Genomic DNA, 13835 nt, shown 5'->3' with positions numbered 1-13835 from the left:
TTTAGTACAATTTAAAAACCTTTGTTACAGGCCAATTTTGATGATCTGTGGAGGAAATTTGTTACGTATTCATCTGGTGAACAACTTTTTGGATTGCCTGTGACTGACTATGAGGTTTTACAAAAAACCAGGTGAGTTTAGAAAATAAGCAAGTATTACATGCAAATAATTAAATACTATCTATTAGAAGAATCATGTCACCATTAAATCCTTTATTATGCAGAGGACACCACAGCTTGGAGCACAACTGAATATTCTCCTTATTCCAGCTATTCCTGACAAATCGGACACACGGTCTCCTATACAAAAGAAACGTTCTAGGGGAATGGAAAATATGTTGCTAAAATTTTGAGCATGCATGGTCTATATTTAGCGTATGCTTTACTTTTTCTTTGACTGTTTTTGCATAGTGTCAGTGATTATGCAGAAGCACTGCAATTTTGAGTAACTTTTGTTTATTTAGAGGAATAACCCTCCTGGCTCCCCTTGCCTTCTTTTTTTTTTTTTTTGAGACGGAGTCTTGCTCTGTCGCCCAGGCTGGAGTGCAGTGGTGCGATCTCGGCACACTGCAAGCTCTGCCTCCTGGGTTCATGCCATTCTCCTGCCTCGGCCTTCCAAGTAGCTGGGATTACAGGTGCCCACCACCATGCCTGGCTAGTTTTTTTGTATTTTTAGTAGAGACGGGGTTTCACCGTGTTAGCCCGGATGGTCTCCATCTCCTGACCTCATGATCCACCCACCTCGACCTCCCAAAGTGCTGGGATTACAGGTGTGAGCCACCGTGCTGGCTCCCCTCGCCTTCTTACTCCATTTATGGTAAAATGCTCTTCCCCATTGAGTAGACATCGAATTTAGTGAGATTGAAGGCCAAATAAGCTAACTGATTATAAATCACATATAAACAAGTGTATTTCAATCGAATTTTAGAATATTCTCAAAGAATTTGAAATATAACTTTCCTTAAAAGCAACATTAACACAGTGATAGAATTAACTCATTAGAGTCTTGGCTTTAGAAAATAACTTTATGCTGACTGCCTTCAAGCCACAGCATGAAAATTTCATGAAAATAGACATGAAATTTTCTAAAGAGAAATGAATGCTTCAGCCATTTAGGGTAGGTGGTTTGTATTCTCTTTCTAAAACAGTTACTCTCCAAATGTAATCCATTAGCCAATTGTGTTAGAATTACAGATGTCTGGCCCTCATTTCTGAGTTACGGAATTGGAACCTCTGGGATTGGGTCCTAGGAAATCTGCATTTTACACACTCCAGGTGATTGTGATGCGCACTCAACCTCAGATCCAATGCGTTCACCCTCAGGCTAGCAGGAGAAATCATCATCACCATTTACCATCTGGACCAACGGACCATTTTCATTTTGATATTTTAAATTTTGTGAATAATTTACACAATGGTGAGAATGGTGAGAAAAGCTTTGAAGCTCATTTTTTTTGTTGTTTTTTGTTTTTTGTTTTTTTTGAGACAGGATCTCACTCTGTTGCTAGTACTGGAGTGAAGTGGTGGAATCACTCAACTTCCAGAGTTCAAGTGATCCTCCTGCCTCAGCCTCCCAGGTAGTGGGGATTACAGGCGCGTGCCACTGGTCCCGGCTAATTTTAAAAACATTTTTATACAGACAGGAGCCTCCTTATGTTGCCCAGGCTGGTCTTGAACTTTGGGGCTCAAGTGATCCTCCCACCTTGGTCTCCCAATGTGTTGGGATTTCAGGTGTGAGCCCCTGCACCCAGCCAAGAAGCACTTTTTAAAATTTTTATTTTTAAGATGGAGTTTCACTCTTGTTGCCCAGGCTGGAGTGCAATGGTGTGATCTCGACTCACTGCAACCTCCACCTCCTGAATTCAAGCGATTCGCCTGCCTCAGCCTGCCAGGTAGCTGGGATTATAGGCATGTGCCACCATACCTGGTTAATTTTATATTTTTAGTAGAGACAGGGTTTCATCGTGTTGGTCAGGCTGGTCTCAAACTCTTGACCTCAGGTCATCCACCTGCCTTGGCCTCCCAAAGTGCTGGGATTACAGGCGTGAGTCACCATGTCTGGTGGAGAAGCACTTTTATTAGAAGATTTAATAAGAATTTAAGCAGAGTAAACTCAAACTTTTATTCTGTAATATCCTGGATTGAAGATGTATGTATACAAAATGGGGACCAGCATTGTATGAGACTAACTCCTCATCAGCTGTCATGTGTGAACCTGGAGCATATCCGTGTTGTAAATATGGATTTCATATTTTAAATCATCTCCAGTGAATCTCTGGCTTTATCATTACTTCTGATTTTTCTTGCACTTGCATTGTCAAGATTCAAAACAGTTGAAAACTCAGTCACCTTTTTTTTAAGAGAAGACTGTCATCTGTTTTGCTCCATAAATACAGAAGACTTTACTTTTAGATTTGAATGATCAATTCCAAGAAATTTTAAATTTCTAAATCATCCATTTCCTTGAATACACATCTCACTTCAACGTTTGTCCACTTATGAAATGTATCAAATAAAACTTATGTAAATATCATAAATAACGAAGGAACACTATGACTTGTCTTTTTCACAAAATGGGATAGTCTAGGTTCTTGTTACAAAATATTGCATGATAAGGCCCTTACTTCTATTGAAGTCTACAGAAATATATTGTTTACTTATAAATTACTGGATTTTATAAAATTCATCTAGGTTATCATCATCTGAAGACATAGATTGAGATTTCACATATTAATCAATTTCACCATCAAAAGGAAATGCTGCTGTCTCTTTTCTGTTTAATACTTGGAAAACACATTTCTTTGTCAATTTTCTTCTCTTTGCCCTTTTAGGTAGAAAATGAAAAATTCTGAATTTAACTGTATTAAATAAAAGCTAAACAAGCAAAAATCAAAAGACTACAAAAATGGTGTCTCTGGCATTCTTCTTATATACTTTTTTGAAAGATTTTGCAATACTTTATGTAACACAATAAGAAGCCTGGAGGGTGATACAATAGTCACTTTTTTTTCGCTATTGAATTACCCTTTAGGCAATGTCATCATTCTTTTTTCTTATTTTTTTTAGTCATTTTTAGCATAGTTGAGAATAATAATAAGTAATAATGAAATAATTCTAAGAATGATGAAAAATGAATCAAGAATTGGAAAAATAAGACAACTAAGATTGCAGAATGTGTTTTCAATTTGTAAAAGGATCTTCTACACCTACATGGTAATTACAAGATAGAATGGGCTGAGCACGGTGGCTCATGCTTGTAATCCCAGCACTTAGGGAGGCTGAGGCAGACGGATCACCTGAGATCAGGAGTTCAAGACCAGCCTGGCTAACATCACGAAACCCTGTCTACTAAAAATACAAAAATTAGCTGGGGGTGGTGGCACCTGCCTGTAATCTCAGCTACTCGGGAGGCTGAGGCAGGAGAATCGCTTGAACTCAGGAGGCAGAGATCACGGTGAGCCGAGATCGTGCCACTGTACTCCAGCCTGGGCAACGGAGCGAGATTCTCTCTCAAAAATAAAATAAAATAATAGAATGACTTGACTTCATTAAAAAATTTATTTTTGGTTTTTGAAGTATCTCTAATGAAGAATAAAAGTTGTGAATGTCAATCCTTATGAATAAACTTGAAAACTAAAATTGAATCCAGTAGAACCTTATGGTATACTAAGGGCTGAGGAATTTCTGGGAGAATCCACAAATTCTGTTAAGTGGTCAATTTGGTGTTTTACACATTTAAGAATTTTTCTTTACTCGGACCTTTTATTCTTGTTTTAAATACAGAAACTTCATCTGGGCACATGTGGGATTTTGTTGTTTGTTTGTTTTGGATAGGGTCTTGTTCTGTTGCTCAGGCTGGAGTGCAGTGGTGCAATCATAGTTCACTGCAGCCTTGAACTCCTGGGCTCAAGCAGTCCTTTCACATCACCCTCCCAAGTAGCTGGGACTACAGTCACATGCCACCACACCTGGCCACATGAGGGAAAACTTCTGGTAGGAATGGGATGTTTAAGCTCAGTCTTAAAGGCAGACCAGGACTTAGTCGAGGGAAACGTTCTCATAAAATCCAGCTTGTATTTGAAAGAAAAAAAGTCAAATGAAACCTTAGCCGCAGCTATGACCTTATCATTAAGTTTTGGTCAATTGTTTGCAATGATTGGTGTAGTAAGTTTCTCATTAAAAAATAGCAAGGTTTTTTCTTTACAAAATGAACCATTTGCTAATGTCAAGTTATAGTATGATCTGGAATATTTGGGAGCTGTAAACTTGACCTTAATAGCAGATCTTTAACAAAGTCCTTGTATTGAAAACGGATATAGTTGTATGCATTTGGTATCTATAAGACACTGTACACACAATGTATGAAATATTTGATTGGATGAACTCTGCCTTTCCAGTAATGGAATTTATTAAATACTATACATGATGAGATAACTTAATTACTTTGTTTCCCAGAAAAGAACTCAACTTGCTGCAGAAGCTGTATGGATTGTATGACACTGTAATGAGCAGTATTAGTGGTTATTATGAAATACTTTGGGGAGATGTAGATATTGAAAAAATTAATGCAGAACTGCTGGAATTTCAAAACAGGTGAGTCTCAATGGAATTTTTTATAATGCCTATCTTCTTAGGATCCTATAGGTATTTCAGAAGCTAATTTATTCCCTAATATACTACTGTATATACATAAAACCTTCTTCAAAGAAATGTGAAGGTGGCATTTTTTTCTCTTTCTTTCTGAAAGATGTCGTAAACTTCCAAAAGGACTTAAAGACTGGCAAGCTTTTTTGGATCTCAGAAAGAGAATTGATGATTTCAGTGAGTCATGTCCTCTACTGGAAATGATGACCAATAAGGCCATGAAACAGAGGCACTGGGATAGAATCTCCGAATTAACTGGAACCCCATTTGATGTGGAATCTGATTCTTTTTGCCTTAGAAATATCATGGAAGCACCACTCCTTAAAAATAAGGATGATATTGAGGTACATAAGCGTATACGTTCTTATCAATGATCCATTAAAGAATGTCCCTTTTTTCTTTTCTGAGAGTTGTAGATATTTTATGAGAGGTTGGACTCATTGCCCTCTGTAATGCACCCTCAAAATTTGGAATGATCCTGAACATTCTTGACTTTTATGAAATAATCTTGTTACTCAATGAGATTATACGATTATTTGAAATACATTATTTGAAATACATTTGTTTTGGAGCCCTTCAATATATCTTCCTTGTCCCCAGAATGCACTTCCACTTAAAAAATATTTGTTTATTTATGTATTGTGTTCTTGGTGAATCCCTCTATTTTCCAAATTTCTAATTTTATGTTTTTTCTTGTTCAGTCTATTAAGTTTTTAGAATTTTCTATTATTACATTTTTCCTTTCCAAGATTTTTAATTGGTTCTTTTTTGTGGCCACCATTTTTTTTCATTTTTGCATTAAAATTTTTCTGTCCTTTTTGTAGATTCTTAGATCTACAGAGTCTTAAATCTATATATATTTCCAGATCTGTAGGTTTCAAATCTATAGATTTATAGATGTCTTCGCTTATCTCTTTGAACATTTTAAACATAATTATTTAAACATTTTTCATTAGAGAAAATTTCAAACACCTACAAAAGTAAAGCTCTCCTTACTCTAACATTTATCAACTCGTGGCCAATATTATTTTATCTATACTATCTTTACCTATACTTCAACAACTGTAAATTAAATATAAAGATGTTTTCAGATTCTTCTTTAAGATTAATTTCACCTGGACTGAATTTTTGCTGTGGTTGCTTTTTATGTTGGCTATCCTCTGAGCCTTAGATTTTTTCATGGATTTTGTCATTTTTATTGGGGTGGCTGGGAGGACTCATTTTGAATGGCAGGATTTCAAAAAATCTGGCTTATATAACGTGTTAAAATTGTCTGTGTCCGTTCATGTCTTAGTTTTCCTTGTTTAGTGGCCTTGTGGTTGCCTCCTCCACTGCCCACGTCCCCTCAGCCCCAAGTTGAGAGCCCGAGAGCCAGGGGTTGTAACAGCGGTCTCCATCCCCCATCCCCTCCTGTGCTGTGGTGTGATGATCCAGGCATGCGCTGACCTGTTTCAGGTCCTGGTTGTGGGGCTGGCTTTGTGTCACCCCATCCCCCAGGTCCACGTTCCATTTAATCTAGTTGCCTAGATGGCAGCTGGAGGCAGTGTTTTCAGCCTCCTTCCATGATTGGAGGGCGCTAGACCCCAGCTCAGGTGCTCCTCCTATAGATCGTTTCTATTCTTCTTCACCCCATGGGAACCAGAGGCTTGGCCCCAGTGACCGGGGCCCTCAGGCCTGTGTTTCAGCTCCACCAAATGGTCTGCATAGCTTTTCCACTTTTGGTTCATGGAGATGTTTATCTTGTTTTTAAGGCTGGTTGTTTGCTTTTGTACTTACTTTAAAAAAATTATTTTATCCATTATTCTATGTTTTTGGAGTTAAGAAAATGCACCATGTGACCAGAAATCTCCCAAATATATGGTTTGGGTTTTCTGCCTTCCCCTACCTCTTTTTGACAACGTGTGTACACAAAAAGCTTTTCTTTCAAAGCATTTTTGTCCTATTTGTAAATATCACAAAGAAACAAAGAGTTAGAAACACTTTGGCTGACCATCTGCTTCTTATAAGTATGTGTCAACCATTATGGAAAACAGTATGGCGATTCCTCAAGGATCTAGAACTAGATGTACCATATGACCCAGCCATCCCATTACTGGGTATATACCCAAAGGATTATAAATTATGCTGCTATAAAGACACATGCACACGTATGTTTATTGCAGCACTATTCACAATAGCAAAGACTTGGAATCAACCCAAATGTCCATCAGTGACAGATTGGATTAAGAAAATGTGGCACATATACACCATGGAATACTATGCAGCCATAAAAAAGGATGAGTTTGTGTCCTTTGTAGGGACTTGGATGCAGCTGGAATCCATCATTCTTAGCAAACTATCACAAGAACAGAAAACCAAACACCGCATGTTCTCACTCATAGGTGGGAACTGAACAATGAGATCACTCGGACTCAGGAAGGGGAACATCACACACCGGGGCCTATCATGGGGAGGGGGGAGGGGGGAGGGATTGCATTGGGAGTTATACCTGATGTAAATGACGAGTTGATGGGTGCAGCACAGCAACATGGCACAAGTATACATATGTAACAAACCTGCACGTTATGCACATGTACCCTACAACTTAAAGTATAATAATACAACTTAAAGTATAATAATAATAAATAAATTAAAAAAAAAATGTAGCCATTCGTAGGCTGTGGTTTATTATACAATTTCAAGTAATTCCAGGATTCTGTTAATTCCTCTTGGTACACAAAACAGAGTCTTAGTACTGTCCACCCAGATACGTCTAGTTGCTCAGCCACACATGCCCTAGCATTAGCCAAATTAGATTCCTGCTGTTACTGGACTCACTGCCTCTAAAGGAAGCCTCCCCTTCAGGACAGAGTTTCCTCTTCCTCCCAGAGAGCCTGTGCTGGAATCTCACCTCTTCCTCTGTGAAGCCGTTCCTCCTCAGCACAGGCCTCTGTCCTCAGACATCACCATGGTTCACATCATTCTTAGGACATTTATTCCACACTAATTTGTGTTATGATCATTTGTGGAAACATCTCACACCTTTAAATGCTTTTTTATCTCTGTGATTCTAACTATGAACACAAGTTGAGGCATTGTGGGGAAAATATGTTACTTTTATTTTCTTTCATGAGTCTTTCTTATTAAGTATTCCCCCCAAAATATGGAAAAACCCATAAGAAAAAGAAACAATTGATGTTTAAGCAAATGAGATATTCATATTAGGACCAGAACAGGCAGGAATATAGTAATATCTATATGTTACTTGAAAGTGTTCAAAAGACTGTTGTGTATGTTCTCATTTGATTCTCATAGCTAACCTCTGGGATAGACAGGGCAGCTGTGATTATCCCCATTTTAGCCAGAAGCTCCAATTGAAAACATAATCTGAAAAATGATGATTTAAGTTCCATTGTTTCATGTATGTGGGACAGAAAAATAATTAGTAGTCGGCGAGTCATAAGGCTCTAGTGTCAAGTTGCAACACACTGATCTGAAGCCTTTTCTTGGCTGTAAAATGACTACATGAATTGGGTGACTTCCAGGTCCCTTTCAAGCTAAAAAAAATTCTATGATTTTGTGATGCACTTAATTTGTAGTTGAAAACCTCATGACATATTCTTTGCTTTTCCTTCAAAGGATATTTGCATATCTGCCATTAAGGAGAAGGATATCGAAGCCAAGCTGACTCAGGTGATTGAGAATTGGACCAACCAAAATCTGAGTTTTGCAGCATTTAAGGGAAAAGGAGAGCTCCTGCTCAAAGGAACCGAATCGGGAGAAATTATCACTTTGATGGAGGATAGTTTAATGGTCTTAGGGTCCTTACTCAGCAACAGGTAATTTTATAATTTGGGGGAGAGGTTTAAATGGGATATTTAGGGTTATAAAATTCTAAGTAAAAGCTCAGTTTTAAAGCTCTTGCATTGGATAGGATTCTGCATTAAATTGCTCCATCTTGTCTGTCCCTATATGAACTGCCCGTTTTCCCTAATAATCATGGCCTCCATCTCTTCTTTAATGGTACTCGTCTCCCCTTCCCTATTTTTCCTGGTGGGCCCCATCCTAATTAGTCCTCCCCAAACTGGCAGCTTGTCCTCTGAAGGTCTTGGCTCCCCACTGAGATGACCTCTTCATTTTATCTTTTCTCTCCTTTGTTCCTCTGATTTGACATCATTGACCTCTTGGCTAATCCTGTTCAAGCATTCACCCAATGACCCAGTAAAAGCCTGCTGGCCACCCGTGAGAGCAATCTACCACTAGAGCAATCTGCCCATGAGGGGCTTGGCACTTACGTAGAGACTTTCATTTTTTATGGTGAAAAGAGGCTGAGACCATTATGGTCTGAATGAGGTCACCTGTTCATCATTGAACTACGGACCAGCTCGAAGGTACCTATGATCTCGAGTGCAGCTTTAGGAAATTCTTATAGGACTTAGTCAGATTAAATATTCTGTCAGGTCTTTGGCACTGGCAACCTCTATTCCTCTAGCTGACTATGCAGTAGTTCTCAACTATTCTTCACCTGAACACACCTAAGAAATAGCTAATATCCCTTTTCCAGGTTGGAATCACTGGTTAGTGAGTGGCATCCTGCGTGACCTCTGGCTCCAGGGGCCGTCTTGTATTTGTGTAATGACAAAGCTGCCAGTCCAGGGACTTCTTGGTTGAATTTATAAAGGTCAAGGTCCTCGGATGCATCCTCTGCTTTCAGGGAATCCTGGCAAAGGTGACCATAGGATATTCAGTAGTTTCTAGACTTCGTGGGCTACTGTTTCCCTATGGTTCATTGCAGATTTTGCCGTCTGACTTCCTGGATGATAACCTCTTGAAGAAGGGCTGTAGATTCACCTGGGCAGTGTCTGCAGCCAAGAAATTCAGGATTTGAAGCCTTTCTTAAATTCATACTTACTTGGACATAACCTGATTAGTAAAATACCTATTTGTGTATTAGTAAACTCAATGTTTACAAACTTCTGGCCCTGCCAGAAAGAGTATAAGGATAGCTAAGAAGTCATCACATTCTGGGAGATTCTCCTCCTAGAGAACTTTGCAGTGCCAAGTTAGTTCTGGAAAGCCTGTTCCAGAACTAACCACAGACTGACCTAGTAGTGAGTCATACCTGCTAGATCTCTAGGACTACTTTGATGTGACTTCAGAAGGAAGCTGTATGTCTTCTTGGGTGAGACTTGACTGTAGATGTTGCCTGGATTGTGACACTTCCCTGGTGGATCCCTGATTCCATGGGACTTCATGGGACATGGTGGGTTTGACCACACAAAGTTGTACAATTGCAGGTATCTGGCCAAAAAAACTAGCTATGCTCGATTTTGTTTCAGATCTCCCTTTTCCGTCTTTAGAAGTTATACACAATCAAGGATGACTTTTTTTTTTTTCTGTGCAGAACCATTTTTGGCCTATCTAGTTGCTTCATCTCCCTAGATCCCTGTCCATGCCATGCTGTTTTACATGTCTTTATTTGGAAGATGTTTTTGGCATATTGACTGCCTTTCAGCTCTCGACCAGTGGCCCGGGAAACAGTATTAACTGAGTATTGGGAAAAATGCCTCTTACTCCCTGAGCAATTGGATTACCTACCTCCTTGGAACAATTTATGTACAACTCCATTTATAACTTCATGTGTAACATAGGCTTTCAGGGAAGTTATGGGTTGTATTCAGGCATCGGACCGTACCCAGAAAAAACCCCATTCCACAGGTGAATACCTTCAAATCACTCTGGACTAGATCAAGAAGAGTTTGAAGATCCTAGTCAACAAGTGCCACTCACCAGCAAATGCCACTGCACCACATTGAAACTGTTTGCCCCTGCCACACGCTGCAGTAGGCTTCTTGCTGTAACTGTAGGTAGTTGGGGTTTTTACCCAGTAGCCTCCCATTGCTTCCTCCATGGCATCCATTCTATTTCTTGTCTTCCTTTGTTGTGCTCAGCTTTCTGGACCCTTTGTATTCTCATAAAGACTTCAGCAAGTCCTGATGATCAAAAAACAGGAGCCATGCTGTATGGGGGTAGCAACCCTGGGTCTCTAGCACTGCAGAAACTAGTTGTAGTACCTGGTGTAATTCTCTGTCTGTGGGTGGGAAGAGAACCTCTGTAAGTGAACATCAGATCTCAAGCTTGACCCTGGCTTTGTGGTCATCTTTCTCCAGGTGAACCTGGTGATACCTAACCCTCTCCTGATCTTTAGGGATCTGATTTGTCCTGTCCCTTTAGAGATAGTCTGTCTCTTGCTGAATGAAACCTTCAAGACCATTCATAAAAGGAAAATCCCTGGATAGTGGTCTCTTTCCCTAGATTCAATAGTTCCACGGACCAGTAACAGTGTCTTACATGTTGCTCTCACAGGCAGTCCCCACTTGGATTTGGTTCACAGAAGTTTTGGAAACTACCTTATTCTTTGTTTGCCATTTACTCCCAGAAGTGACCAGCACATTTCCTTTGCTGGACCTATGCACCATAATACTAGCCCATTCTGACCAGGCACAGTGGCTCACGCTTGTAATCCCAGCACTTAGGGAGGCCAAGGTGGGCAGATCATGAGGTCAGGAGATCGAGACCATCCTGGTTAACATGGTGAAACCCTGTCTCTACTAAAAATATAAAAAATTAGCCAGGTGTGGTGGCGGGCACCTGTAGTCCCAGCTACTTGGGAGGCTGAGGTAGGAGAATGGCGTGAACCTGGGAGGCGGAGCTTGCAGTGAGCCGAGATCACGTCACTGCACTCCAGCCCTGGTGACAGAGTGAGACTCTGTCTCTAAAAACAAACACACAAACAAACAAAAACTAGGCCCATTCTTCTATTCTATGACTGACATATGGTAACAATAAGTAAAATCACTATAGTTATATGAGTTTTATTCATAAAAAGCAACAATTTTTATTAGCTGTATAATATCTATTAGAAACTGCCCTTTTAGGACAAAACATTCATTCCCAAAGTAATATTTCTTCTGTAATTTACTTCGATAAGGCCATACAATTTTCTGAATCTTCTTTGAAACGTGATCTTTTCTGTTCTTACCTTTTAGATACAATGCTCCATTTAAAAAAAATATCCAAAATTGGGTGTATAAATTGTCCACTTCCTCAGATATAATTGAAGAGTGGCTCGTAGTACAGAACCTTTGGGTTTATCTTGAAGCCGTCTTTGTAGGTGGAGATATTGCCAAACAGCTGCCTCAGGTAAATACAACTTTTGTAATTACTGATAAAATAATTTGGTGTATGTTGTCTATATGTCTCTGTAAAAGTCTTCGCAAAGACGTATGGTCAAAGCTTAACTATGCCAGGGTTTGGCAAACTATGGCCCACTTGCCTGTTTTTGTAAATAAAGTTTTATTGGAACACAGCCACATCCATTCCTTTATATATTGTCTGTGGCTGCTTTAGCACCACAACAGCAGACTTGAGTAGTTATAACTCAGATTATATGGCCCAAAAAGTCTAAGATCTTTAATATCTGGCCCTTTACAGAAAAAGTTTTTTAGAAAGTGCTGACCTCTGATTAGCAGAAAGAAGAAACTCACGTAGTTTTAAACAATGAATAATCTCGAGGTTGTTTGAAGATGTGAGGTACATTCAAATGCGGTACTATTATAGTAGTTCATCTTTTCTAAGAGTTAACCTCATAATATTCCTCTGAGAGTAGTATTAAAATTAATCTATGTTCTGTAAGCACAGATTAACTTTTGTTAATTCTTAGTAAGTCTACTACTAACAGATCAGAAACATACTGTGGAGCAAGAAAACAGCCTTGGGAGGCTGTAACAAAACCTTTAGAACAGCTCTATTGGGGCCTTTTAAATAAATGCCAATAACTATAATAACTGATAGGTTTAGTTGATGAAGGTAACTTTGCTCTTAGAAAACTAAGCCTGCTCTTCCTAAACTTCCATATTTACAAACAGGGTCTATATAGGTTAAAAATCAAGGATAAAAGAGTTTTTTTTTTTTCTTTTTTTTAATGACTGATTTCCTTTGTACTATAGCACATTTTCAAAACATTAAACTGAAATATATCATTTTTGTTTTTAATCAGAAGACTCTATTTTTAAAAGAGGAAAGATTATGCCAATTTCTAGAGGCATTTTTGCAACTGAGTGCAAAGCTTAATATCATTCATAGTAAACAGAAAATTTTCACTTGCGAAAATGGAAATGAAACTTTGTTTTGTGGCTTTACTGTCTTTTTTCTTTTTTTTCCCCTGCCCTGGGGTACTATTGAGCTGCAGTTATTCCAAGGATCCTGAGATCAAATTATTTTCATGCTTCTTCAGTTTGCTCATCAAACCAAAACACCTGGGGTGCTGAAACACTAGATTGGAACTTTAAGTTGATAGCTCTGCAAATTAATCATGTGGTACTTTGAAAAACATATTAAATGCAATGAAACAAATAAGCAATAAGCCTCATTGTGATAAAGTAGCATTTTAATATGCAGTTTTATAACTTCGGGTTTGTGTCGCTCAGAATTAATTCAAATGAAAAAAAAAATTGTCTGTTTAAATTATGCAGCCTGAGACTAATAGAGGCTGGTTTGAAGAACTATAGAAAATTCCAAGGTGAAGACTTAGCTGTTTCTCAATTATCCAAATGCTAATCTTTACTGGCTATGGATTCGTTTTCAGGAAGCAAAACGTTTTCAGAATATTGACAAGTCTTGGATAAAAATAATGCAGCGAGCTCATGAGAATCCCAACGTGATTAATTGCTGTGTTGGAGATGAAACCATGGGACAACTTTTACCTCATTTACATGAGCAGTTGGAAGTATGTCAGAAGTCACTCACAGGGTAAGAGTTTAATTTTTAAATCATGTATCATTTTGTATGTGACAGTGTTTTATCCCAAACTTACTGGTATTGACTACATTTCTGGTTTGGTAGTGACGGTTAAAGCGAGGATAGGAACTTAAAATTTCACGTAGATTGAACTTTTCTGTGAGGAAGGCACCTTTGACTCCCATGGGGGTGGTTAAGGCATTGTATTTGTTTCCTTGGGCTGCTGTAACAAATTTCCACAGATGGTTGGCTGAAAGCAACAGAAATTCATTCTCTCATAGTTGTAGAAACAAGAAGTCTGAAATCAAGGTGTTGGCTCCCTCTGAAGACTCTAAGAGAGGATCTTCCCTTGCCTCTTTTGGCTTCTGGTGGCTGTAGGAGTTTTTTGGCTTGTGCCTTGGTAATTCCAATCTC

General features: G+C 38.8%; 1 protein-coding gene across 1 annotated transcript in view; it reads left to right on the top strand.

Moving 5' to 3' along the window:
- DNAH8 (dynein axonemal heavy chain 8) overlaps positions 1–13835 on the top strand; it is a 314891-nt gene that overhangs the window by 114439 nt on the left and 186617 nt on the right. The window contains exons 32-37 of the mRNA XM_065544087.2: positions 31–131; positions 4455–4592; positions 4747–4987; positions 8262–8461; positions 11672–11825; positions 13270–13433. Coding sequence (XP_065400159.1) covers positions 31–131; positions 4455–4592; positions 4747–4987; positions 8262–8461; positions 11672–11825; positions 13270–13433 — 998 coding nt within the window. The remainder of the gene's footprint in view (positions 1–30; positions 132–4454; positions 4593–4746; positions 4988–8261; positions 8462–11671; positions 11826–13269; positions 13434–13835) is intronic.

The sequence above is a fragment of the Macaca fascicularis genome, chromosome 4 (genome assembly GCF_037993035.2).
Source record: "Macaca fascicularis isolate 582-1 chromosome 4, T2T-MFA8v1.1".
Taxonomy (NCBI): domain Eukaryota; kingdom Metazoa; phylum Chordata; class Mammalia; order Primates; family Cercopithecidae; genus Macaca; species Macaca fascicularis.
The sequence above is the reverse complement of the archived record's forward strand: the minus strand, read 5'-3'. Positions and strand labels throughout refer to the sequence as shown.